This window comes from Xiphophorus couchianus, chromosome 10 (assembly GCF_001444195.1).
Source record: "Xiphophorus couchianus chromosome 10, X_couchianus-1.0, whole genome shotgun sequence".
NCBI classification, from domain to species: domain Eukaryota; kingdom Metazoa; phylum Chordata; class Actinopteri; order Cyprinodontiformes; family Poeciliidae; genus Xiphophorus; species Xiphophorus couchianus.
Window position 1 is genome coordinate 5365313 of NC_040237.1, and position 23912 is coordinate 5389224.

The window sequence follows — 23912 nt, forward strand, 5'->3', positions numbered from 1 at the left end:
AAATGGCCTTTTTTTAGTCTTTACGCTCCTGTTAATTAATCGATTACTAAATTAGTTGTGTATTATCACGATTAATCTGATGTATTGTTTCAGGCCTAGTGCAAAATAACAGATGACTGCAGCCTTTAGAAAACTGTGGGGGAAAAAATTGAGCCTGGAGACGGTGCTTCATGAGTCAGGACACGCATACGACGGATCCAAGACTTGGCCTACAACTGTCACATTCCTTGTGTTTGCATTTCATTTGGAAACCAAATGAGTCTGGAGAAGGAGTGAAGAGGCACAGAATCCAGGTTGAAGTTTCCACAGACGGTAATGATTTGGAGAGCTGTGTCATCGGCTCGTGTTGGTCAACTGTGCTTTATAAAGTTACACGTCAGCGCAGCCGTTTATCAGGAAATCTTAGAGCACTTCATCCTTCTCTCTGCTGACGAGCTTTATAGAGATGCTGATTTCATTTTCCAGCAGGACTTGGCTCCGGTCAACGCTGTTAAAAGTACCAATACCTGGATTAATGAGCATGGTATCTGACCCAACAACACAGCCAAGCTGAAGGCTGCTGTAAAAGCAACCCGGGCTTCCTTAACACCTCAGCAAAGCCACAGGCTGATTACCTACATGCCACACCGTCAAGATGCCATAATGCAAACAAAAGGAGCCTTAACAATATACTGAACTGACATTTTTGAGTATGTGGTCTCTCTTAAAAATTCCTCATTTTTTAATAGACTTGAAACATATTCTAATTCATGAGAAACAGATTTTTTGCCATAATAACCAAAACCAACATTTGAAATATATCACTCTGTGCAATGGATAATGTATGAGTTTCACTTTTCAAATTGAATCTCTGAAATAAATAAATGATATTCTAATTTATGTAGGTGTACCTGTAAAGACACTTTCACTTTTGTTTATTTTTGTTTTTTAAATGAGCAGTCATTTATTTAACAAAACAAATTCTTAACATTTAAAGCCAACAAATCAAATCAAGCATGCACATTATTTGTGTGAGAGTGTGTGTGTTTGGAGGGATACCATACCTCTTGCAGAAAGCTTCTTAGTGTTGATGATTTTTGCAGCATACTCCTGTCCTGATGACTTCTTTACACACCTACGCACCACTGAAAAAGCTCCCCTACGAACAAAGGGCACAAACAGCCAAAGATTAGTTCCTTTTCAAATGCGCTCCCCTCACACGTTCAACAAAGTGTGACATTTGAAGCGGCGCTCTAGCCTAGTCACAGTGGTTTGTTTTTGAATGTTCCCCCTCGCATGCTCACACAAACACCTTTTTTTTTTACAGTCATTGCCATCAGGGCATCAGAGTAGAGGAGATGAAATGGTGAGATAAATCAACAATAATATCACATTTGTTAAGATCGGCTGCAATTCTTTCAACATTTTAAAAAACTAACTAGAGGAAGGGGAAAAACCCCCCAAAACTTTAAAATTAGTTTTCAAAAGCAAACATAATACGGGTATAAATATGCTCAAACACAAAAGCTAGAATTTCACTTTGGCCCAGAAAAAGATCTGCATGTATTTTGGAAAATATAATTACAGCAGCCTGTGTTATCAGCACATTTTCTAGCTTTCCTGTCATATGAAGGCAACTTTCATTATTCCTAACGACGAGCGACCCACTGCAACTTTCTGCTGCACTCTGCCCGGATCTTCAATTATTTAACAGCAAATGAGAGGTGGCAGGTGACACAAGTACAAGTCAGTCCCTCGATAGTAATAGACTGCGACAGAGCCAAAAAAAAAAAAATTCAAAATGCATTAACATAATGGTCGCTGAGACAAAAGCAGAGTCAAGTCCAGGGGAGAATCAGAGGCCAGAGGAGGCCAGATCCACTTTGGACGATGTGTAGGTGTGTACACCGGCTGCGCTATTGGTGCCATTGATTTATCTCAATTACAGGGGCAGACTGGAAATGGCAGCTGCAAATTAAGGACAGTATATCTTTATAGGAGCAATGTCCTCCTCCTCCGGCTGCTGCTGTTGCTGCTGATGATTTAGGTAAAAGAAAATGGGAGACACCTCAGACTAGTAGCCTGATTTGCTTTTTATTGTTTGAAAGTCTGTCAGCATTTAGATTTTGTGACCTGGAAAGAGTTTTGGCAACTTGAAATTAAACTTTTTGCATCAATTATCATCATCTCCTCCCAAGTCATCTGGAGATGCACCAATCAGACAACCAGAGATTATTATAGGCCGATTTTCCCTTTGACTGGCTCTGGCTGATGACTGGCCGATGAAATACTGGAAATACTAAACAAACAAAAAAAAATCTGAATCAGCCCATGTTGGAACCTGCTTTTCAGACCTCAAAGCAAGCCAGAAATTGGTATTAAGATATGCAAATTCTTTAAAGAAACTGAAAAGGAAATATTTTCCGTATAGAATTAGGCTTCAATTCTTTAAAACAAAATTGTATAAAGAAAAACTGCAGTCCAACAATTGACATGTGAGCCTTTAGTAATATGAATGATACTTTGTAGTTTCAAGACATAGTAGTTGAGTAGCTGTAGCACTGCAATGTCATAGAGGCAACGATCAAAAAGTAGATGCCATTCACTGGTATACGCACGGCGTCACCTGTACGATTTTTATTAGGATACTGACGAAAGACCCAAGAATTTACAGTTTCTGAAATGATTCCATTTTGTTAATTATTTTGATTGCATTTCAGACCAACTGATCACTGGATCATTGGCTCTTCAAAATGTACTAGTATTGTTAATTACAGGCAAAGTTTCACTTTGTCCTAAAATGTAGGAACTTTAGACTGGAAAGTACAAACATCCTGGTTAGTGAGAATCACTTCCTTTAATCAGCAAACCTCTTAATAAATAGGGATTGCATCATAAATAATTATCAACTGAAAAAAGAAATTGTATTAGAAACTGTGATTTAGCCTCACATGAATAGCGAAAATCAGCAAATACTTGAGACTTCCTAATTTCAACAATCTTCCTTGTTACCGCTTATGGAAATTCAGCCAATCAGCACCAAGGAAAATAAATGGTGCTTCTGGATTGGCTGTTTTGCAAACGCCAACCAACATCATCTTAATTAGTGCTGAATACCACACACTGTGAGAAAATGCTACGTCCACATCAACTTATAAATAAAAATCTGATGCTCTCGTTGTCCCTTTGTTTCCTTTTTCTTAATGGTTAGTCTTTCTTAACTGGATAAAAATATAAACCGTGTCCAAAATATATCCAATGGCAAGGTTTCCCCTAGAAAACATGCCTAGCCCAGTGGTTGGGTGCTCAGCAGTCAATTCATCCAGCGGCCCGCCGCATTTTTGAGTTAAAAAAGTGTTCAAAGATGACAAGAAATTTTAAAATATCACTTGATAATTATGTGTTTTGGTTTTTTTTTCCTGATTTTTAACAAAACAATGAGCACCATCCATAGTCATACTTGAGACAGTACTTTGGAGAAAGTTATTTTGAAAATTGGAAAATTAATATCTGAACACCAACTATAAACTCTTAAAAAAAATGCAAACATTAAAAAAACAGAAATAAATAAATAAGCAATGCTAAGCCTGGTGGGGGCACAAGTAAAGCCTGGTGACCCGCCAGGCTTATAATGGGGAAAATCCTGAATGGTAATACATTTGATGCTTTAAAATTTCTGTAATATTCCTGGTGACCAGATGAAGCATTACTGAAAAGCTCTTTTCAGACATAACAGGCATGTAGAGCGTGCCTCGCTTAGGGAACAATGGCTGCACTGCAAGTATTGAGGCAGACTGAAATAAACAAGTCATCACCAGCTTAATGTGAGTTCATGAAGGAAAAGAACTAATAATTATCAATTCTCTCTAACAAATTGTGATTATTGTATCATTAAGGATTTTTATCTCTCTTGTCTAAGGAAGCCTAGTGAAAAACACCAATCTATTGTCAAATTTCTCAATAGTTGTCAAAAAATAAGACAGTATTCCAAAGTTATGGACAATATTGGTCAATTAGACTTCTTTTATTAGCAATAAAAATGTTTAACATGCCATTATGCCCAAGATAAGACAGATTTTACAAAGTTAGTAATCTCTCAGCTATCTTGGGATGTTAAGCTTTTCATCATTCACAATTTTCTACAGTTAAACCTGATTACTGAACGTAGCACAATATCTTTAATTCTTTCCCAACACTGTGTCCTTTCACTCTCATCTTGGACAACTTTATCCACAGGCTAGTTTCACAACAAGGCTTCGTGTTTGGGCCACAAATGCAACATAAAGAGCCTGAGAGCGCAGAACCAGCAAATACCAGCAGTTAGTTTTTAATGGAGCATAGTTTACACCACGTCCCATTTTGCAATTCCTCGCCAATTCTGCTTTATGACGGCCTCGTTCTGAGGCTCACTGACGTAAAAATTGTGAGTTGGACGGTGTTTAAATAACAAGTGGGCATCTATGGAGGTGAAAATTGCACCAAATAAATAACTCTGTGGCTTCTTGTTACATGCTAAAATTTATTAAATTAAAATGACCAGCACCCATGAGCACTGTCAATTTACATTACTGGCTTAATTTAATCACAGTTTTATTAGTTTTAGCATCAGGCACTGCAAACACACATTAAGTGTGAGCATAGAGGGTAGTGAATGCCCATCTAACAGGCCAGACACATTACTGAGATGGAGAATTTGCATATATGCAACTTAAAATACAATATGCTATCAAATATTGCAGCTTTAGGTGTTTTTGCAATTCAACATACTTTGCAGCTCTAATCTCAACATTCCCTGACATTTTCTTGCTGAAGAGAAAATTGTCTCACAAAAGTCCAGAATATGAACGCCAATGCTTCAAGTTTGACAAAGTCTACGTTTCAGACAGAAAGCAGTTGTTGACAGTCTGCTCACAAACTGCTCATCAGGATGGACAACACCAAACGCAAAGCCATTAAAGAAACCTCCAACACTTAAAAAAACAACGCATCAGACAATACACAAACGATTCCTAAGAAGCATAAAATGATAAGTAGGCATTTCATTTTCTTGTAGTCTATGAGCGCTAAGCTAAAGAAATAATAAGCAGGGGTTTATTTGATGAAAATGGACTGCATTTGATGATCTCTAGTTACAAATCTACTAAATTTGATCTGGTTGAATCTGGACTGGATAATTCTACACTGGTTTACAAACACACAGATTTGTGAAACCTTTATTCTACATGACAATAATGCAAACTGGAATAAACAAGTCAAATCTGGTGTCAATTATGTAATTCTTTCAAAGTTGGGGAGCTTTTCTTTGTGAAAGCAACATTTCTTTTAAGAATTTTAGTTGTTTATAAAATATCTAAAATCTCACTTTGTGAACCCACAATCTTACATTTCAATGTATATTAGAATGTTAAAACACACCAAGTTTATTACTTCTGTGTCTCTTGTATTTAAAAATTAAACACGACGAGTCCATTGTAGGTCTGTAAAAAATTTAGTTACAAAAAGCAAGTCTTCAGCTGCTAACTGCTCTGTAATCACTTCATTGTCATTTTGCCGCTAGCTGTGCTTTTGCCTCAAATACTACTTATTAAATCGCTATTATGCAGTTTCAAGAATTTCTAATGATGCCTTATTTATGCATTTAAAAATAAATTACTTTTTACAGAACATTACGAGTTTATTTAAGTTGTAGTCTGACAAAACCTTGCTTGAATAATCTGAAATCAACCAAATGCATGTTCCAAAAAGAACAACTTACTTTAAACATGAGCACATTGTTAGTAGAAGTGTGCCAATAAATCGGCCACCGAACATAATCAGCCGATTTCCGTGAAAATGTATGTGATCGTGATCGCCGATCACTGTCTAATGCTGTCGATCACTAAAACCGATCACCAGTATCTCACTTCGCTCAGCTTATGTTCCTTCACACTGCGGAATCGCAAATCCTAAGCGATGTTGTGTAGAACTATAACGCTCTGAGAGTGAACGGGGAAAAATACCTCGGGGGTGAAGCACGTCAAAAAAACAATTTAAAAAACAATATTAGCCAAACTTTGACAGATTTTGGCTATTTCAAGGCTCACTGCAGGTAAAAAAGACATCCCGAGCGATCACTCTGCCGCTACAGCAGCGCACAACTACCAACACTCGCACGGATCAGCATGACGATCAGAAAGCTAAACAAATAACCCGAAAAATAATTTAAGTCTTCGAGCAGGCGGTGTGAAATCCTGGGTTCTGCTCTTGCTTCTGGACCGCCGCTAGGTGCTACTGGTAGTAGGCAGGGCGTTTCTGCTCCAGCCGGCAGAGAACTCTCACACTGAACGTCTGCTTAAAGCTGCAGCATGTAACTTAAACAAAAAAGAAAAGATATATATTTTACATAAAACGTTCGCTATGTACTAACATGAGACAGATAATCTCTTGGGGAAAGAATCGATCTCCTCTGTTTCCTCCCTGTGTTCTGCAGAATTACTACGCCAATCAGAACCAGCATTAATCAGCTGGCCAATCAGAACCAGTACAGAACAATTAGCCATGCTCTCAGAAAGTTTTGATTTAGTAATTCAGGATTGTTTATTTTCATGCAACCTGCATTTAACATTAAATGAATGTTTCCCCTTTTTCCTGACATTATTTATTTGTGATATTTATTTGACTCATGTATAATTTATGGTACTGAGAACCTTAATGTTAAATATTATTTAACTAATTGCAGGTTTTTCAGTTGTCGTTTTGACAGAATAGCTGCTGTATTGGGCCTGCAAGTATTTTGCATGTTCTATGTCTAAATTAGGTGAATTTATTGCCAGATCATTTTTCAACTTTGCCAGATCACATAGTATCATTTATACATAACATGAAAAATTAACCGCCAATCCAGGTGACCGATAATGATTGATTGGTGGTGATCAGAGCATCCCTACTAATTAGACTAAATAATTAACAGATTTCCTGTTTTTTTAACCATTTCATGTCAGTATTTCCGGATTTAGCGGTAAGGTTTACTTTTAAAAAAGAAAATAACCTGAATATTTTGTTTCAAGACAAAATGTTCCTCTGTTGATATTTTAATGAGGAAAATCTGATTTTTGAACAAGAAGCGTAATGCTGCACATAAATTACCAGCCATTTAATCACTAAGCTACTAATAAAAATTGCAAGTTGTTCAACAAAAAAAGAACAATGTAAATTAAAGGACCTAAATCACTGCAAAATTTCAGCATTTAAAAAAATTTAATTTAACCAACATAGATAATGTTGGAATCAAGTGAAAACCTTAATGCTCTTTCAGATGATGTACTTTTGACATGCAACACTTTGAAAACTTTGCCAACTTGGATCACTTTAGATTAAAGTTGTAATTGATTGCCTCAACCGTAATTATAATCAGTCTGATAAACTTTTTATGAAGTGATGTGTTTTAATTTAGCCAAGAGTCGCAAATCTTTGTTTACATTTATTTTGTGGCATATAGAATATAAAATGTTACCCCAAAAATCAAACAATACCTTGAAAAACATGAAATTATTAAGAATAAAAATACAATTTGTCATCAGGTTAATCATAAAAAAAAAGATGCTTGACAGTAGCTGCTGCATACAAGTAATTACTCCTGTCAAATTCAATGCATCTTGTATTTTGATTTTAAAAATAGTGACAAACAGTAATAAAGCCCCCTTAAGGGTGAGAGGTCTGTAGGACAAAGTTCGATTACACATTTACAAGTGGTAATAAAATTCCCAATTGGGTAAGTATTTGGGTCACATAATTCTGTGTTACAGTCGTCACAATACCGAGAAAACACACCCCTACCTCCTACCCGGTAAAGAGCCACAACAGCGGGCAAGCAGCTGTATGACAGATCCATAAGGAGAAAGCTTTTATTGACAACTGATGGTCAGGTCGGTGTCGGTCGGTGTACCGACATCATTTCACTGCAAGCACAACCCCGCGAATCCAGCAACGAATAACTTCCTGATCTAAAAATTCAGAGAACGTAGCCAAACTCAACGGGGTTACAGAAATCATTCTAGGGGGGAAGCTATCAACAGTGGCCGGCCTAGTTAGCCGCAGGTACACCGAGCCCGCACGGAGCTGTCACACTGTGGCGGACTTAAGCGGGCCGGTTAAATGTCAGAGGGCTGCGACTCTGGAGTCTCTCGGGGCCCCGCTGGCGGCTCCAGCAGACCAGAAAATACCGGCTGGCGAACACGGAAGGGCGAACAGCTGTCACTGCACCATCCTCTGTGCAGTTATCTCGTCTTTATAGGGGAAACAGTAGCGGGCTAACAAGGCTAGTTTATCAATATCAGCCATTGTAGCACGTCCGTTACTGCGGGAGATGCTAGTTCAGTTAGCCGACAGCGAGCGGCTGTTTTAGCCCACGACAATAAGCACCCCGGCTCTAAAACACACAAACAAATCGCCAAAACTCGCCCAATGCGCATTTTGAGCCAGATATCACCTGCCAAGCTGGCTAAACAGAAATAATGTTCAAGCGAGGCTGCTGCTGGTGCTGCTGCTGCTGCTGCGGGGGTGGGGGACAAAACGACAAGCCAAACACGATGCTGCTTACTTCCCGAGCTCCTCGTACAGCTGGTACTCGTCGGTGAACCGGGTGGAAGTAGCGGTGGTCGCCATGGTTGGAGCCGTGAGAGAGAAAGAGGGGTGGGGAGCCCTAGCCTTGGGCGGCGGGGGAGGGGGGGATTCGACGGCGGCTGGCTCTCGTACGGGGGAGGGGGGTCCGAGAGGAGGGTAGCCTAGCCTCCGATACTGGAGCACCTTTCTGACAGGCAAGCAAGACTGAAAAGAGAGGAGAGAGGCGAGCAGATACGGAAAGGGAGGGGTCGGGGGAGGAGGAGGAGTGGTGATGATGATGATGTGTGTGTATGTGTGTGTCGTAAAAAAAGGGGAGAAATTCTCGCGAGAATTGGCACGTGCAGCATGAGACCAATGCCTCCAGTTCTAATGAAGTCATTGAAAGCGTGTGTAGCTGTGAAATATTTGCTTCACTTCAGTCATTTAGAAGAAAAAATAAAAATAAAAAAGAGAGAGTCATAATAAATTCCTCGATGGGGAAAACCGAAAGGGGAAAGACGGTGCAGACGACTGGCTATTTGGAGATCCAGCTCTGCTCATGCATGCTCCAGATAAACCAAAGAAGATCCCAACAGCGTTTTACTGCACTGGCTGGGATACACCCAACCCCTGGGAGACACAGCTCACTGCAGCAGACACATACTTACAGACAGGTTATGAAACAAGCACGGTTCAGGGCAAAAAATAGAGAAGACCATGGTCTTCCTCATGATTGTTTACACAACTTATGACGAATTAAGCTTCATGCATTTTCTCCCAACATATTCACATTATTAGGAGCACTGTTTGCACAAATAGAGCCAATCACATTTAATCCATCCTAGCTGTGGAAAATATTACTTAGTGAAGTCCCAACTGTTTGCTAGAATGGTAAAGAAAGAAAGGCAAATTAAGGTAATTTGTATGTGATTGGTTGGAAGAGGAAAGCAGCAATTGTGTGGACTAACAGCCTTTGTTGATGTCAGAGATCAGAGGACAATATGCAGACTGGTTTGAGATGATAGAAAGACAACAGTGTTCAAACAGCCATTTCTACCAACGAAGATATGCAAAATACCACCTTGGAAAACACAATTGAACAAACCCTGAAGCAGCTCAGTCACGGCAGCTTATTCCTGTCAGCGGAAAACATGAAACAAGGAAAATAAATTCATATGGACAATAACAGATTGGAAAAATGTTCCCTGATTTAAATGAGTCTTGATTTTAGCTGCAAAAACAAGATGCTAGAGTCAGAATTTGGACTAAAATAGAAATTTTCAGAGTTGGCCAGACTGGGGATGTTCCAGGTGTGACCAACAACTGATCGACACCAGAACCACTTCAGAGCACAACATCCGCACTTTCAAAAAGATTCACAAAAGACAGAAACTATTTTTTCTTGAAGGCCTTGCTATATTAAATATATATACCAGTTACCTCCCCGTGGGAACAACCAATCACTAGGCAGGGCTGCGTCTGCACCTGCAGAAACCTGCCATTAGCTCCTTGGTGTTCTGTTGATCATGAGGTGGTTCCACTGGCACCAGTCCACAAAGTCCAGAGTCCAATATCTGTACTCTGAGTCGTCCTCACCTTGTTTTCATGTTTCAATTTCAGTTGCACTAAACCCAATCCTTTAATGCCTTCAGAACCCATCCAAGCACTGAATATATGCTTAGAACATAAATTCTGTGGCTGTGTCACAACGTTCTCCATCTGAACAGAAACAAAACTGAAGTTATTATCTTTGTATCTAAAGAGTAATGATCTAGAATCAACACACAGCTTCAGTTATTACAGCTGGAAATTAGCAATCAGGTCCAAAATCTGGCTGTAGTGATGGACTCAGACCTGAACCTTCAGAGCCACATAAAGACAGCTACAAAGTCAGCCTTCTATTACCTGAAGAACATTTCCAGGATTAAAGAAATCCATCCATGCATTTATCTTTAGCTGCACTGATTACTGCAACAGTGTCTTCACAAGTCTGTCTAAAAAGTCGATCCTCCAGATGCAGCTGCTGGTGTTCTGACTAAAACCAGGAAGATAGAGCACATCACCCCAGTTCTAAAGTCCTTCCACTGACTCCAAGTATCTCAGAGAATAGACGTTAAAATACTGATGTTAGTTTATAAATCACTGAAAAACTTAGCACTAAAATACATTAAAGACTTGTGGTTGTTGTATCAACATTTCCAGACTAGAACCAAACATGGAGAAGCAGCATTCAGCTTTTATTCTCCACTAATCTGGAAAATACTTTCAAAACAGCTGAAACACTGAGTTCATTTTCAAATAGTTGCCTTTGATCCCTAACAACTGGAACATCGATCGGTATTTTTAATGTACTTGCTTGATGCTTTTGATGATTTCATTTGACATAAGCAGCTACCTTGGAAGGTAGAATATCTTCGGGTCCATTTAGCACTTTATCACGTCTGAAAAACTGTTTGTTTCCACTCCACTGTCGCCACATGCTTGCTCAGGAATATAAATTAGTATTTTTACCAAATGACATTTAGTAATCGACTGAATCTGACCGTGTTTTATCACAATTTAGATTAAATTAAACTGCACGTATCTGAATCTGACTGTATGATTGGATTGAGCTGGACTCTAACAGGAGTAATGTCAATTAAATTTGGATTGAAAATGATTCTCTATAACTGGATATGACCTGATGATATCACAAGGACCACAAGGAAATTGCGTTGAAAAGAAATATCGAAGCAACATTTCAAGACATCAGCCAAGATGTTAAAGCTTGAGAGTTGTTTTCCAAATAGGTGCGACTTCAAATTTGTTAAGTTCTATACACAACTGCTGTTTTTGAGCCATGCTTACATCTAAGCAGAATTAAAAATTTATGTTTGCACAAAATTAAAATATTTCATAAAAAATTTAGACTGAAAGGAATAGTGTCCTTCACCTCGACTGCATTGTTGGGTCTGGTGTCGCTCATCTTCCAACGTCTAGACAAGCATTTTTCCTTCCACTCAACTTTCTATGCACTCTGACTAGCCAACATCTTGTGGCGGGTATTTGTGATCGTCTGCCAGGCCGTGCATAGCATTCTGTAATAAACATTCCTTTATCTTAAATAAGCTAAATTTCTAAGGAACTACATTTTGGATTTTCATTTTTGCAGTATGTCAGCTCGCTTTTCGTACTGAATTATTGAAATAAATTTACTTTTTGATGATATTTTCCTTTATTCGAATCCACCTGGCTAAACTGTGACGCAAAAGGACAACCCCACACAGTTTATGCATCTATTGAATAATGACTAAAGGTTTATCTGATTTTACCTCGTAACTGAGAGCGTGCCCTTGTAGGTAAATAAGAGGGACAGGAAGGGGCAGTGGGAGCATTGCAACCTCTATATCAAGTTTCCACTGACAGGCGTGTACCTATGTTTTTTTCCACAGAGTGAGGGCTGTTAGCTTGGCGGCGCTAAAAGATGGTGTCACACAGATCCAGAGTGCCTCACTAAATGTTTAATGTGGCATGAGTGGGAGGCCGTCAGAGGACAGGCGGGTGGGGCTGCAGGCAGCTATAGAGCTGGAGAGTTACAGTTAGAGGCTCAGAGTGTGTGTGTGTGTGTGTGTGTGTAGGGGTGTGTGTGCTTGTGTGTGGCTGCCTGCTCAGCACTCCAGCCCAGAGGTGGGACAGCAAACAGCTCTGGCAGTGAGACAGAGAGAGGAAGAGAGAGAGAGAGAGAGAGAGGGAGAGAAAAAAAAGGAGCATAATAGTGATTTCACTTGAAAATCTTTCTGCGTGGTTGTCAGCGTGGGAACATAAAACAGTGAAAAGTTCAGATATTGCGAGGCAGTATTTGCTGAATCTGTGATGAGGAGCAGCGAAAGGAGGCCAGCATGTGTGTGTGTGAGAGAGAGAGAGTGTGTGTGTTTGTCAGTGTGCAAGACAAATGAGCACTGCAACGCAGGCTACACTGGCCCTTTCCTGCCCTCCTTTTCCTACGTGCTAACCCTGCTGCCTCTCCTCCTCTTCCTCCACAGCCTCCACAGAACTTATATAATTGTGAACTCCTCAGCCTTTGTTATCTCACACCGACCACACACCACTACGCCTTTCCCAGTTCAGAAGAAACACAAGAGCAGAGGAGGAAACGAGGAGTGAGAAGGATTTAATTTAAGAGAAATTATGTGATTTTTTTCAGCAAGTGTTAGGTTTATTCTTTGTATCGCACTACTGCACCCAGACCATGATGGTGGCACAAATATACAGCATCCATTAACATAACGGCAAATGTTATAAATATAAATTTAGTGCTCTTGCATGTGTCATTGCACATTCTCACATTGACTTTATTCAAGAGATCCATGTTTACTGACACAATCTATAATTCTATTTTATACTTTCTAGAATGATTTTTAATTAGTTATCCACTACTTCCTGTTTCTGGGATTTAAATCTAAAATAAGTAGTTACCTATTTATCATAACCAGACCTCAGGTCTTCATGTTCTGGTCTGCTCTGCAACCCCAGAAGCAGAACCAAATGAGGAGAAGCAGCATTCAGCCTCTATGTACCACAAATCTGGAACAAACTTCCAGAAAACTGTAGAACAGCTGAAACACGGACTTCCTTTAAATCTCACCTGTTTAGAGTTGTATTTGAAACGTAATCAATTGCAGATTTAACGATGGCACTTGACTTAATGTTTTGATTGTTGATTCTATGTTGCATGACTTTGTGTTTTTGTGTTCGTTATGATGTAAAGCACTTTGAAATGCCTTGCTGTTGAAATTTGCTATACAAAGAAAATGTTACTGATTTGATTGATTAAAACATGATACAATCAATAAAGAAGGCAAACTCAAGCTTCTTTAATTCCTATGGAAAACCTTTGGGAATCATGCAACTTTGTGAAATATTACAAGAGAAGTGATGCTCTCTTGCTAAAAGGGAGTTGTGCAAAGCGTCAAGAGCAGGATTTCAAGTAAAAAATAAATAAATAAATAAATGTATTAAGTAATTGTAGCTTTATAAATATCTTCAATCTGATATTAATCTACTGCAATAAAAATGAAGTTACTTTGAGGCACTGTAAGCAGCTCTGTCATCCTCTGCAGGCCACCAGCTGATGTTTGCTTCCCTCCTGATTCTGTAATGGAAAATCTGGCAGATACTTATGTTGCCATCACTTACTGTTCCCATGCCGCTCCACATTTAAAAACAAAACACCCACTGTCTGTAAAATAGCATGAAGCAGCCTGTTCTACAACAAACTGTTGTGCTGGAAGCTCAGAGAAAAGGCAGATCATTTAAACCCAGTGAGCAAAAATGTATGCTCACATATTTCAGTAGGAGCATCTTAAAGTGCTGAAATGATTAATCGGATTAATCATGATTACTGAAATAATCGGCAACTAATTTCTTGATTAATCCTTAACTGGAAGAAAAAAACATATCCAGAGCAATAATCAATCCAAAGTTGTACATTTTGCATTTAAGATGAAAACACTTATGTCTGTAAATATAATGAACTCCTCAAGTGGCATTGTGTTAGCTTCATTCACCGAAGGGAAGCTCTGTTGTTGCATTTTAGGCAATAAAATGTTTATTTTCTTATTTAAAAAGAATTTCACTCATTAGTTTATTTTATTTTTTAACACATTTCTTATATTACGGTATATGAAAAATTCTTAAGTGGTTATACAAAAAATCTGTACAATGTGTCAAAATTTTTTATCTGATTGATCAATTAATTGTCAAAAGAATTGATAAATTAATCAATAACTAAAATAATTGTTAGTGGAAAATATCTTAGTATACTTGAAATATGACAAAACTAACTTACAAGTAGCTTTTCAACAATATATAGGACGTAAGTTATAATATATATGTTATAACTACAACTTTTTCATTGATATTACTGTATTATTTACTTAAAACAATCTTCTAAAAGTTATTTGTAAGTTAGTTTTGTCTTAGTTCAACTGTATTAAAATATTTTCACAAGAAACGAGACCAAAATACTTTGTAGGATTTTGTTTATTACATTTTTCTTTCTTTTTGCAGAGCTTAAATCTTATGTTTCATTTGCAACAAACTCCAAACGTGTCCAGTAAACACAAGTTTGCGAAATTAGAGTCTCAGCAGCTTTGATATATTCAGGCCAGACTTCTTCCTTTGTTGTGACTAATGAGGATGACTACGCCATCTGTTACATCATGACAACTTACAAGGCGGCCGGGGCCAAGAGTTGAGTCATGACACTCCCATTCTCCGCAGCTTTGGAGCAACAATCCGACTGAATGTCGGGTGGAGGGGAGAGTGAGTGAGCAATAATGTCTCTCCTCCGTCAGGTCCTGTTGTCGTGACGCCCTGCAGCCACAAGCCCCTGACCCCCTGATGCTCAGCGAGTTTGTCGTGGCTGAGCGGCGCAGCAACTTCGTGTCAACTTGTGTGGCTGCACAGAGGGGGAAAAAAAAAGAAAAAAAGGCAAGGCATTGCTGATTAAATGCCAGAGTGCTCAGTCAGCTCGGACAGGAATGAATAAATGATGGTCGGCTTTTCTAACATCGCAGCAGAAATCAGACACATTCTCAGCTCCTGGCCTTGATAAATGAAGAAATCCGTCTACTTATGTCAACCGCTGACTTTTCTTGTGCACATAAACCAACAAGAACCGTAGATCCTGCTCATAAAATCATACTTTGTTGACGAGAATCTGGCGACAAAACAGCTAAGAAGCCGGAAGAAATCTCGTTTGCAATTGTGACAAGTCATCTAGAAGCAGGGCCGGCCCAAGCCTTTTTGGGGCCCTAAGCAGATTTTTATTTGGGGACCCCCCATACCAACAGGTCGACACCAGATGATTCATTCAGCTTACATTGTACTAGTGTTGCTATGGCTATTCATTTTAATCAGACCGGAGTAGCACATTAAAAAAAATATCTGAATTTTGAAATGCAGAGTGGTATTTAAATGTTCCAAAGTTATTTTAACTATTTGAAACAAACCCTGAATTTATAATAAATAAGTTAAAAAGTATAATCTCTCTCTCCCTCTCTTTCTTGTTTTTTTAAAGTTACCATTTGTTCGGCTCATTCTTTTCAGGTCGTTCCTGAAACTTTCTTTGGAAAAAATTGTATTTACAGGGAAAAATATCTTGATATGACAAAAGTTGCAGTTTGTCACAACAGACGCAGAGAAAACCAAATGACTAAACCTTGAGTTTTGATGCCACCTAGTGTTCAGATGGCGCCGGTGCAGATTTGCAGTTATAAAGGGTTTGACCTCATGATTGCTGAATTAACTTCTACTTTTTAAAATTCTGCCTTAAAGGAAAATTTCACTGATTGGAAAACAGTCTTTAACAACTAAAGGAGAAAAGATTTACATCTTTCCAATGCAGTAATTTAAATAATTTGAGCAACTTGATGATATGGGAATCTGCAGCAAAATGTTCTTCCTGCTCCTCAGGCTATTTCATTTTTAGAAATCCTTTCTAGTAGGGCCTTATTGACCCTGACCTCCCTTCATCCCAGCTGTATAAAATGTGTAGAAACTCAGTTAGCCCTGATGGGAATGCAGTTTGTTTTCATAAAGCTGACGCTTTAAATTGTTCTTTAAAATGAATCTTTAGTTGTAATGTAATCTCATGTTAGGATAACATTTTCTTCAACTAGTTCCACAAAATGCTTGTGCTTGATTAGGCTCTGGGAAATAAAACACACAAACATTTTTATAACCGTTGACATAAGGATGAAGTCACTTAATGTTAAACAAAAATCTGTTATTTGACAAACATCAATATTAAATTGATGCTTCCCCCCAGGAACAATGTTGACAATTTACCTTGAAATTAGTTGCTCAACTAACTGCAGTTTAATCATGACTTAATAAAGATTTTCAATTTGATAAATGCGCTGAAGATTCCTTTAAAATCAAAGACAAGATGGAAATAAATAAGATTTTCTGTTCCAAGTTTTAATTCTCAATTTTTTTCACCCTTGTTTTTGCTTCATTTATCATCTGAAAATCATTTTATCTGATATTGACAAAGAACAAATTATATATTCAATTAAATTAAAGCGACACTAACAGAAATAAATCAGTGTCTTCACTGTACATTCTGTGAATTCCCACATTGCATAGATTTCTTTCCCCTTTCTACTTTGGGTTCAATTGGCTGAATTTGTACTTTTACTTAAGAACAAAAGCTGATTTTCCTTCATTGGTCGTACAGTAAACAAATTGTCACATTCAAGCAGTTTACTGAGCTTAATTTCGTTTTCTAGCAAACGAAAGTGCTGTGGTTTGCTCATTCTCCCCCTCACCAGTCACAGAAGATTACTCAAACTATTTTGACATTTCCTGTTTTCTTCTCTCTCGTTTCCATCCAAGCATTCGCTTGAGAAACAGACAGTAGCTGCTGTTATTGTTAAAGCTGCTAAGCTTCTCTTTTACCCTGATATCATTAAGAATCGTCTTATGTTGTGAAGGGAAGCTGCTTGCACTTTACTCGTCGTTTGTCAGATTGTCTTTGTGACTTCCTGGGAGAAAACGACTGAAAAAGTGTCAGAGGAGGTGAAACGTATTAGCTAACAGAAACAAGACAAGGATGAGGATCGTGGCAAAACATGGAGCAAAAGGCTGAAGATGAAGCAATTAAAGACTCTAGAGGTAAGGATGGATGTTTTCTAAGAAAAATGACTCAGAATGTCGCAAAAAATTGGTTCAGGTCGACTCAGCTGTGAAAACATATCTGTCTCCTTAAAGATTTTGATTGTTTTTTAAATGTTTCAGATCACCAAAGAAATTTCATCATCAGACAAAAGTAACCAGAGGAAAAATATTTAAAGTTTTCATATTTTATTGTTATCCAAAACAACATGGCCCTAGCTAATCACAGCAAAAACCTTACCAATTATTTCTGGCTTCTAGTGCAAATATCTTAATACGCTTGAAATAAAACAAAACCATCTTATAGATAATCTTTCAGCAAGATATAAGAGCTTGTTTTAACCCAATTATTTCTTAATATTGATGAAAAAGCGCCTTCCCTCTGTGGTGTGACCTTTAACATGCCTCTCATGCTGAAATTAAAACATAACTGCAAAGAAGAGTGAGCCAGAACGTCCCTAAAACATAACAGAGTGACGAATGCAGGCCAGAGCAGTAAAACCAGTTGTCAAGTTTAGGATGCAGTTGCAGCCAGGTTGGTTTGAATTACTCATTTAAAAACAGCTTTTTTATTTATTCAAGACACCTTTGTCTGGAATTAGCATTTGTTTGACGATGTGCAACAAAAAGAGAGACCAAAATAAATCTGTGTAGAAGCATATTTAGCTGAAAACCAGATCCAGATGAGCAAATACATTTTTATTAAGATCTCCGCACCAGCATGCTGAATTTACTGAATTTGTTTGACGCTTTGAGCCGACAGACTTTTAAAGTGTCACTAAATGTTTAGGGTTTAATTATTCACTGTGTCTTTTTAGGAATTTCCTCAATTCAGGCTGAAATTCATCATTTCCAGCCCAGCTTCACTGCTCAAGGCGGCAGCAATGTGGTGGCTCCTTCCATCATTGGCTCCAGCATTGGCAGCATTAACATTAATATATCAATCGGGAAAGGTAGGCATACTTGAAGTCATATTACCTATACCTCAATAAAAGGGTTTAATTACTAATGCATTAGTATTTTAATGTTTTCTCTTTATTCTGTATTTATTCTGTTCTGCAGAATCAAATTATGAATTCAAAGAATCTCTGAACCAAGACGTTGCAGGCAGTTGCAATGCTGAGCAGAACCAAAGTAAGCACTTCCTCTTCCTCAGTGCAAATGCAAAATGGTTGTGCAACATCATAAAGACACGATTAATAAGCTTGTACCATTTTCCTCAGATAAATTAGCCGAATGCCAACAGAAAGTGAAAGCGACTCTGAGGAGGAAGTGCAGTCATTTGCATGAAGGGATTGGAGCGGATGCAAATAAGATGTCTCTCAATCAGATCTACACGGAGCTCTACATCACTGAGGGCGGATGTGGTGTGGTTAACAAAGAGCACGAAGTGAGACAGATAGAGATTGCATCCAAGAGACGTGCAACCCAGGACAAGTTAATCCACTGCAATCGTCTGTTTGAGTGTCAACCCGGAGGCGAACGGCACATAAGAACCGTGGTCACCAGGGGAGTCGCCGGTATTGGAAAAACCGTATCGGCCAATAAGTTTGCTCTCGACTGGGCAGAGGAGAAGGCAAACACAGAGATAGATTTTGTGTTTTCCCTCTCCTTTCGAGAGCTGAATTTAATGAAAAAGACTGCTTTTAGTCTGGTGGAGCTTCTCTGTGTGTTTTTTCCTGAAATAAAAGACACAGAAATCTTTAACGAGCCTGAAAGCAAAATCCTCTTCATCCTGGACGGCCTGGATGAGAGTCGGCTGTCGCTGGACTTTCAGAAAAGTGAAATATTGTCAGACGTTACAAAGCCAAGTTCAGTTTCTGTGATTCTCACAAACCTGATCAGGGGATGTCTGCTTCCCTTGGCTCTCGTTTGGATTACATCTCGACCAGTAGCTTCTGCTCAAATCCCAGTTGAGTACATTGATCTGCTCACCGAGGTGCGGGGATTTAACGACTCACAGAAAGAAGAGTACTTCAGGAGGAAGATTACTGACAAAACCGTAGCAAATCGGGTGATTGTACACGTGAAATCCTGCAGAAGTCTTCACATCATGTGCCACTTACCAATCTTCTGCTGGATGGCGGCAAGTGTTCTTGAGAAGAACCTGGCGAATAACGACAGCAAAGAGACACCGAGGAGTCTCACACAGATGTACATCCACTTCTTGTCCCTCTATGTGGAGAAAATGAAGAAAAGACTGCCAAACAGAAGAGACTCCACTACTGACTGTGTGAGAACTAACCTCCTTGCTTTGGGTAAACTTGCTTTCAAAGAGCTGGAGAAGGGTCACCCGATCTTCTACGAGAGTGACCTCATCCTTAATGGCATCAAGGTCACAGAGGCCTCCATGTTTTCAGGTGTTTACACACAGATCTTCAACGAGGAGATGACAGTGTGTGAAGAGAAGATGTTCTGCTTTGTGCATTTGAGCATTCAAGAATTCTTTGCAGCGCTGTATGTCTACCTCATGTTCCACAACGAAAACAACAACGTTTTGGTCAAGAAGTCATCTGTGTCACGCCGTTTAATGTCCAGAGAATCATCAGAGGTCATCCTCTACAAAGAAGCTGTAGAAAAGGCACTGCGGTGTGAAAATGGGCATTTTGACATCTTCTTGCGCTTCCTTTTGGGTCTATCACTGGAGTCCAATCAAACGTTGCTGAAGCATCTAATGTCCAACAACAGAACTCATCAAAGAACCAGAACTGAAATCATTAAACACATAAAGGAGAGGATCAGAGACAGCCAATCTCCTGAAAGGTGCCTCAATCTCTTTCACTGTCTGAATGAGCTGAATGACCACGCTCTTGTGGAGGAAGTTCAGGACATCATCAGCTCAGGCATTTTGAACCAAGCCACCCTTTCACCTGCCCAGTGGGCCACACTGATCTTTGTATTGCTGACCTCAGAAGAAGAGCTTAATGTGTTTGATCTGAGTAACTACATGAGGTCAGAAGAGGGGCTCCTGAGACTAATGCCTGTTGTGAAAACAGTCCAAGTGGCAAAGTAAGTCCTTTGGTACGATCTTTTTAGTTCAGATTGAGACTTTCCAAACACTCACTTTAATGCATATTGTGGAACTTAAAAGTTATAAACGCTTTAGAAATAACTATACTTTTCATAGAATGGATAGAAAACTGCTTTGCAAGATCTTTATAATTCTGACACTAATCCCTGGGCTTCACTTAACATCAGACTTAATGGTGTCCAGGGAATATGGCTGACAAAGTAAACAAACTCAAGAGACTCAAAAAAAGGGAGGCTGCTTGTGTATTACAGTAAAACTGAAAAAAACTACTTCTGAAAAGTATATAGAGAGTGGAAAATAATGGACTAAGCACATCTCCCTGAGGACACCAGTGCTTAGTTAAGTAGAGTGCCATATCTTAAACGTGAATACAAACTTTCTGCAGAGTTAATGATCAGTTTTTCCTTGATTCTGGATGCACAGTTGTGTCTTAATATGGGGAAAAGCGATGGGCCAAGCACAAAACCTTGAGGAATCCCAGTACTCAGCATGACTGCAGTTGGTTTTTCTGGATTGAATGTACTGTAGAGTCTCTGTCAGTCAAGTTACTATACATAGCTATATTTATCTAGCTACTATGTCGTCAAATATGGACAGTCTGGCACAGTTTTCATATGTCATGCATTTTTTTTCTTGGTCCAGTTTGAAAGCCTGCAACCTCACAGCGATGTGCTGTGAAAATCTGGCCAGTGGCATCAGCTCATCCCAACTCAGAGAGCTGAACCTGAGCAACAACAACCTGACAGATGCAGGACTGAAGCAACTCTCTGACGGGCTAAAGAACAGCCAACTGGAGACACTGAGGTCAAAATCCAACATGTCTGCTACACAGATACATGCAAGTGACACTATATGTTTAACTTTTGTCTTTGTATTTTTTTGTTTGCTTAGACTAAGAAGCTGCAACTTAACAGAGAACAGCTCGGTTACTATAGCATCAGTCATCAGCTCCTCCTGCTGCCACCTAAAAGTTCTGGATCTTACCGACAACGACTTTCAGGACCATGGAGTTAGAACGTTCTCGGCTGGACTGGGGAGTTCGTACTGCAAACTGGAGCAGCTTCGGTAAAACATGCAATACTTCCTAAGTAAAGAAATGGTTCTCTGTTGCTGCCGTTGTTGCTGTACGGGTTATTTTGATGAAATATAATTTTGTCAAAGTTTGTCAGGATGCAGAGTGACAGAAGAGGGCTGCACATTCCTGGCATCTGCACTGAATTCATCCCATCTGAAAGAGCTCGACTTGAGTTACAACCATCCAGGAAACTCTGGGCTGTTGCTGCTTTCAGCTCTGTTGGAGGACCCACAATGCACCCTGCAGTCACTCAGGTAACAAAGCATCAGTCTGCCGGGGTTCAGTCAAAAACTTTACATTTGCTCTTTGCAAATATATTCATAAACTTGAAATCTATTCACATTTTCTCACTTTATGATCATAAAGTGTTTTATGTAGAAATTTTGTATGATGAAGGAAACAAAATAGCTTTATTAATTTTATATGCTCTACAAAATTTATAATTATGTAAAGCAAACAAAATTATGCTTTACATATTTATGGAATTAATGTTAAATGATGTTAATTAACAACAATAAATTGCTGTTAATTAACAATTACTTAAGAACAATTAACATTAATAAATTTTAATGAACAATTAACATTGTTAACAATTATTAAATGTTAATTCCACTTAAAATGTGTTAATAATTAACTATTTTTGTTAATTAACATTGTTATGTGGTGTGCTGATATGTTTGCCTTCTGTCAATTGCATCCTCTCTCTCTCCCATCAGTTTGTCTAAAAATGTATCATCAATACCAAGAGTTTTGGTATTAATTGTTAATTAACCATAGCTAATTGTTAGCAATTGTTAATTGTTAATTGCTAACAATTCACAGCAATTAATTGTTGTTAATTAACAATTGTTAATTAGAATGGAAAACGTGACAACTAACACCCATCTAAACTAACAGGCAAGGCAGTTATGTAATTTTTAAATATTAAATGATTGATAATTTGATGAGTGATGTGGTACTTGAGTAGACGTTTTACCAAATCCTTTTTTAATCTTACTTGAGTCATTTTATTTTGGACAGCTACTTTTACTTTAAGTTGAGTAAAAGATATGTGCAATTTTATTTGAGTGCAATTTTTGGTTACTCTACCCACCTCCTCCCCCAACCCAAAAGCACCAAGATGACATTTAGCAATCTGTTTTAGTGTGGAGCAATGTGGTGAATCCAGGATCCAACCTGGTCCGAGGAAATGTAAGTAGCCAAAATATTTGATTATTTTTGCTTGACTCGTATAAACGATTAATTCTTTCTTCCTTATTTTCCTATCAGACCTTAAGAAGTTGACCCTGGACCCAAACACAGCCCACAGGGATCTCTCTCTTTCCAATGGAAACCAGAAAGCAACACGCTGGACCAAGAACTCGTATCCGGATCACCCGGACAGGTTCGACTACTGGACCCAGGTGTTGTGCACAGAGGGGTTGACCGGGCGCTGCTACTGGGAGACGGAGTGGGTCGGGCGGGTCTGCATCGGTGTGGCCTACAGACGGATGTTGAGGAAAGGAGAGGGTAATGACCGCTGGTTGGGCCGCAATGACGTCTCCTGGGGCCTGAACTGCAACAGAAACAGCTACCAGATTCTGCATGGGAGCAGGAACGACGTTGTTCCAGCTACACCCAACTCCAATAAAGTAGGAGTTTACCTGGACTGGGCGGCAGGGTCGCTGTCCTTCTTTAGGGTCTCCTGTGGTGACCGGACTCTCCTCCACACCTTCCACACCACCTTCACCGAGCCCGTCTTCCCCGGCTTCCATCTTGGCTGGGTCGACTCAACCGTACTGTTATGTTAATCCGGAAGTTTCCCTCCGATGTCGAAATTAAGCGCATCGACTGCTGCCTGAGCCAAGTACTGACATGTTTGAGCCTGATAATGTCTTTTTATGTTGTAAAATGTAACAAAAATGCGCTTATTATATTAGAACTGAGCATTAAAAAAATCGAAGACTGTGAGCTTAAAATGCCATTTTACATCCTTGCTATAAATTGTAATAAAATGTCAAAAGAAGTTGTGTAAATATGAGCCTTTGACCCGAATTATAAATCACATTAAGTACTATGCAATAAACTGCAATTTTATTTTACTTTCATACAGCTTGATTAATCGATTATTTAAATAATCGTGAACTAATTTAATAATCAGTTAATCGTTAACTGGAGTATACAAACTCAACAACATACTCAGAGCAGTAATTAAAGCAAATCTGCAAAAATAAATTCAACATTTTGACATTTAAGAGATAAAGATTTGTCTATAAATATGTTTGCATTTGTAGCTTCTAAATAAAAATATATATTGATCACCTTTTGAAATTATTAAAGTGTCATTTTAGATTAAGCAATTAATAAAAAAATAAAGATGCTGACAGTATTTTTTAGTTGGTGATGCATCCTTTGCCACAAATGATCAAGTTACACGAATAAAATGTTTTTATTTACAAAAGGAATTTAATTTGCTCATTGATATGAAACATATTTTAATATTGTGTAGAAAATGTTTAATCAGAATGTAGCGATTTTTTCTAATCCGATGAATCGTCAGAATTGATTACTAAAATAGTCGTTAGTTGCAGCCTTACTTCCATACTATAA

The 23912-nt window shown here is 38.7% G+C and overlaps 2 protein-coding genes and 1 long non-coding RNA gene across 11 annotated transcripts in view; 1 reads left to right on the forward strand and 2 right to left on the reverse strand.

Annotated features, from left to right (window-relative positions):
- LOC114152148 (calcium/calmodulin-dependent protein kinase type II subunit gamma) overlaps positions 1-8808 on the reverse strand; it is a 58882-nt gene extending 50074 nt beyond the window's left edge. For 3 of the 9 annotated variants that reach the window (XM_028029920.1, XM_028029910.1, XM_028029913.1), the window contains exons 1-2: positions 8558-8807; positions 1044-1138 (exon numbers count right to left, since the gene is read on the reverse strand). In XM_028029920.1, coding sequence (XP_027885721.1) covers positions 1044-1138; positions 8558-8622 — 160 coding nt within the window. In that variant the 5' untranslated portion in view covers positions 8623-8807. Of the gene's footprint in view, positions 1-1043; positions 1139-8557 lie in introns of all 9 variants that reach the window. The other 6 variants (XM_028029925.1, XM_028029927.1, XM_028029930.1 and 3 more) reach the window with 4 other exon arrangements.
- A 5807-nt stretch (positions 8809-14615) lies between these two features.
- LOC114151920 (uncharacterized) lies at positions 14616-23099 on the reverse strand. Its single transcript, XR_003597045.1, has 3 exons — positions 22967-23099; positions 22750-22878; positions 14616-14998 (listed from the first exon to the last, which is right to left on the reverse strand). It is a non-coding gene; the product is annotated as an uncharacterized LOC114151920 (long non-coding RNA).
- LOC114151919 (NACHT, LRR and PYD domains-containing protein 3-like) lies at positions 16907-23410 on the forward strand. The gene is made up of 9 exons (XM_028029461.1): positions 16907-17217; positions 18036-18170; positions 18280-18351; positions 18441-20226; positions 20891-21052; positions 21140-21313; positions 21410-21577; positions 22468-22514; positions 22593-23410. The coding sequence occupies exons 1-9, from the start codon at positions 17175-17177 to the stop codon at positions 23111-23113; spliced, it is 3108 nt and encodes a 1035-aa protein (XP_027885262.1). The 5' UTR covers positions 16907-17174; the 3' UTR covers positions 23114-23410.
- The last annotated feature ends 502 nt before the right edge of the window (positions 23411-23912 follow it).

What these genes read in the sequence shown, in the direction of transcription:
- LOC114151919 (XM_028029461.1), top strand. Translation starts at nt 17,175, where the DNA reads ATGGAGCAAAAGGCTGAAGATGAAGCAATTAAAGACTCTAGAG. An exon ending in TGCAAACTGGAGCAGCTTCG is followed by an intron (nt 21,314 to 21,409) that starts GTAAAACATGCA and finishes ATTTTGTCAAAG; the next exon opens with TTTGTCAGGATGCAGAGTGA. An exon ending in CCAACCTGGTCCGAGGAAAT is followed by an intron (nt 22,515 to 22,592) that starts GTAAGTAGCCAA and finishes TTTTCCTATCAG; the next exon opens with ACCTTAAGAAGTTGACCCTG.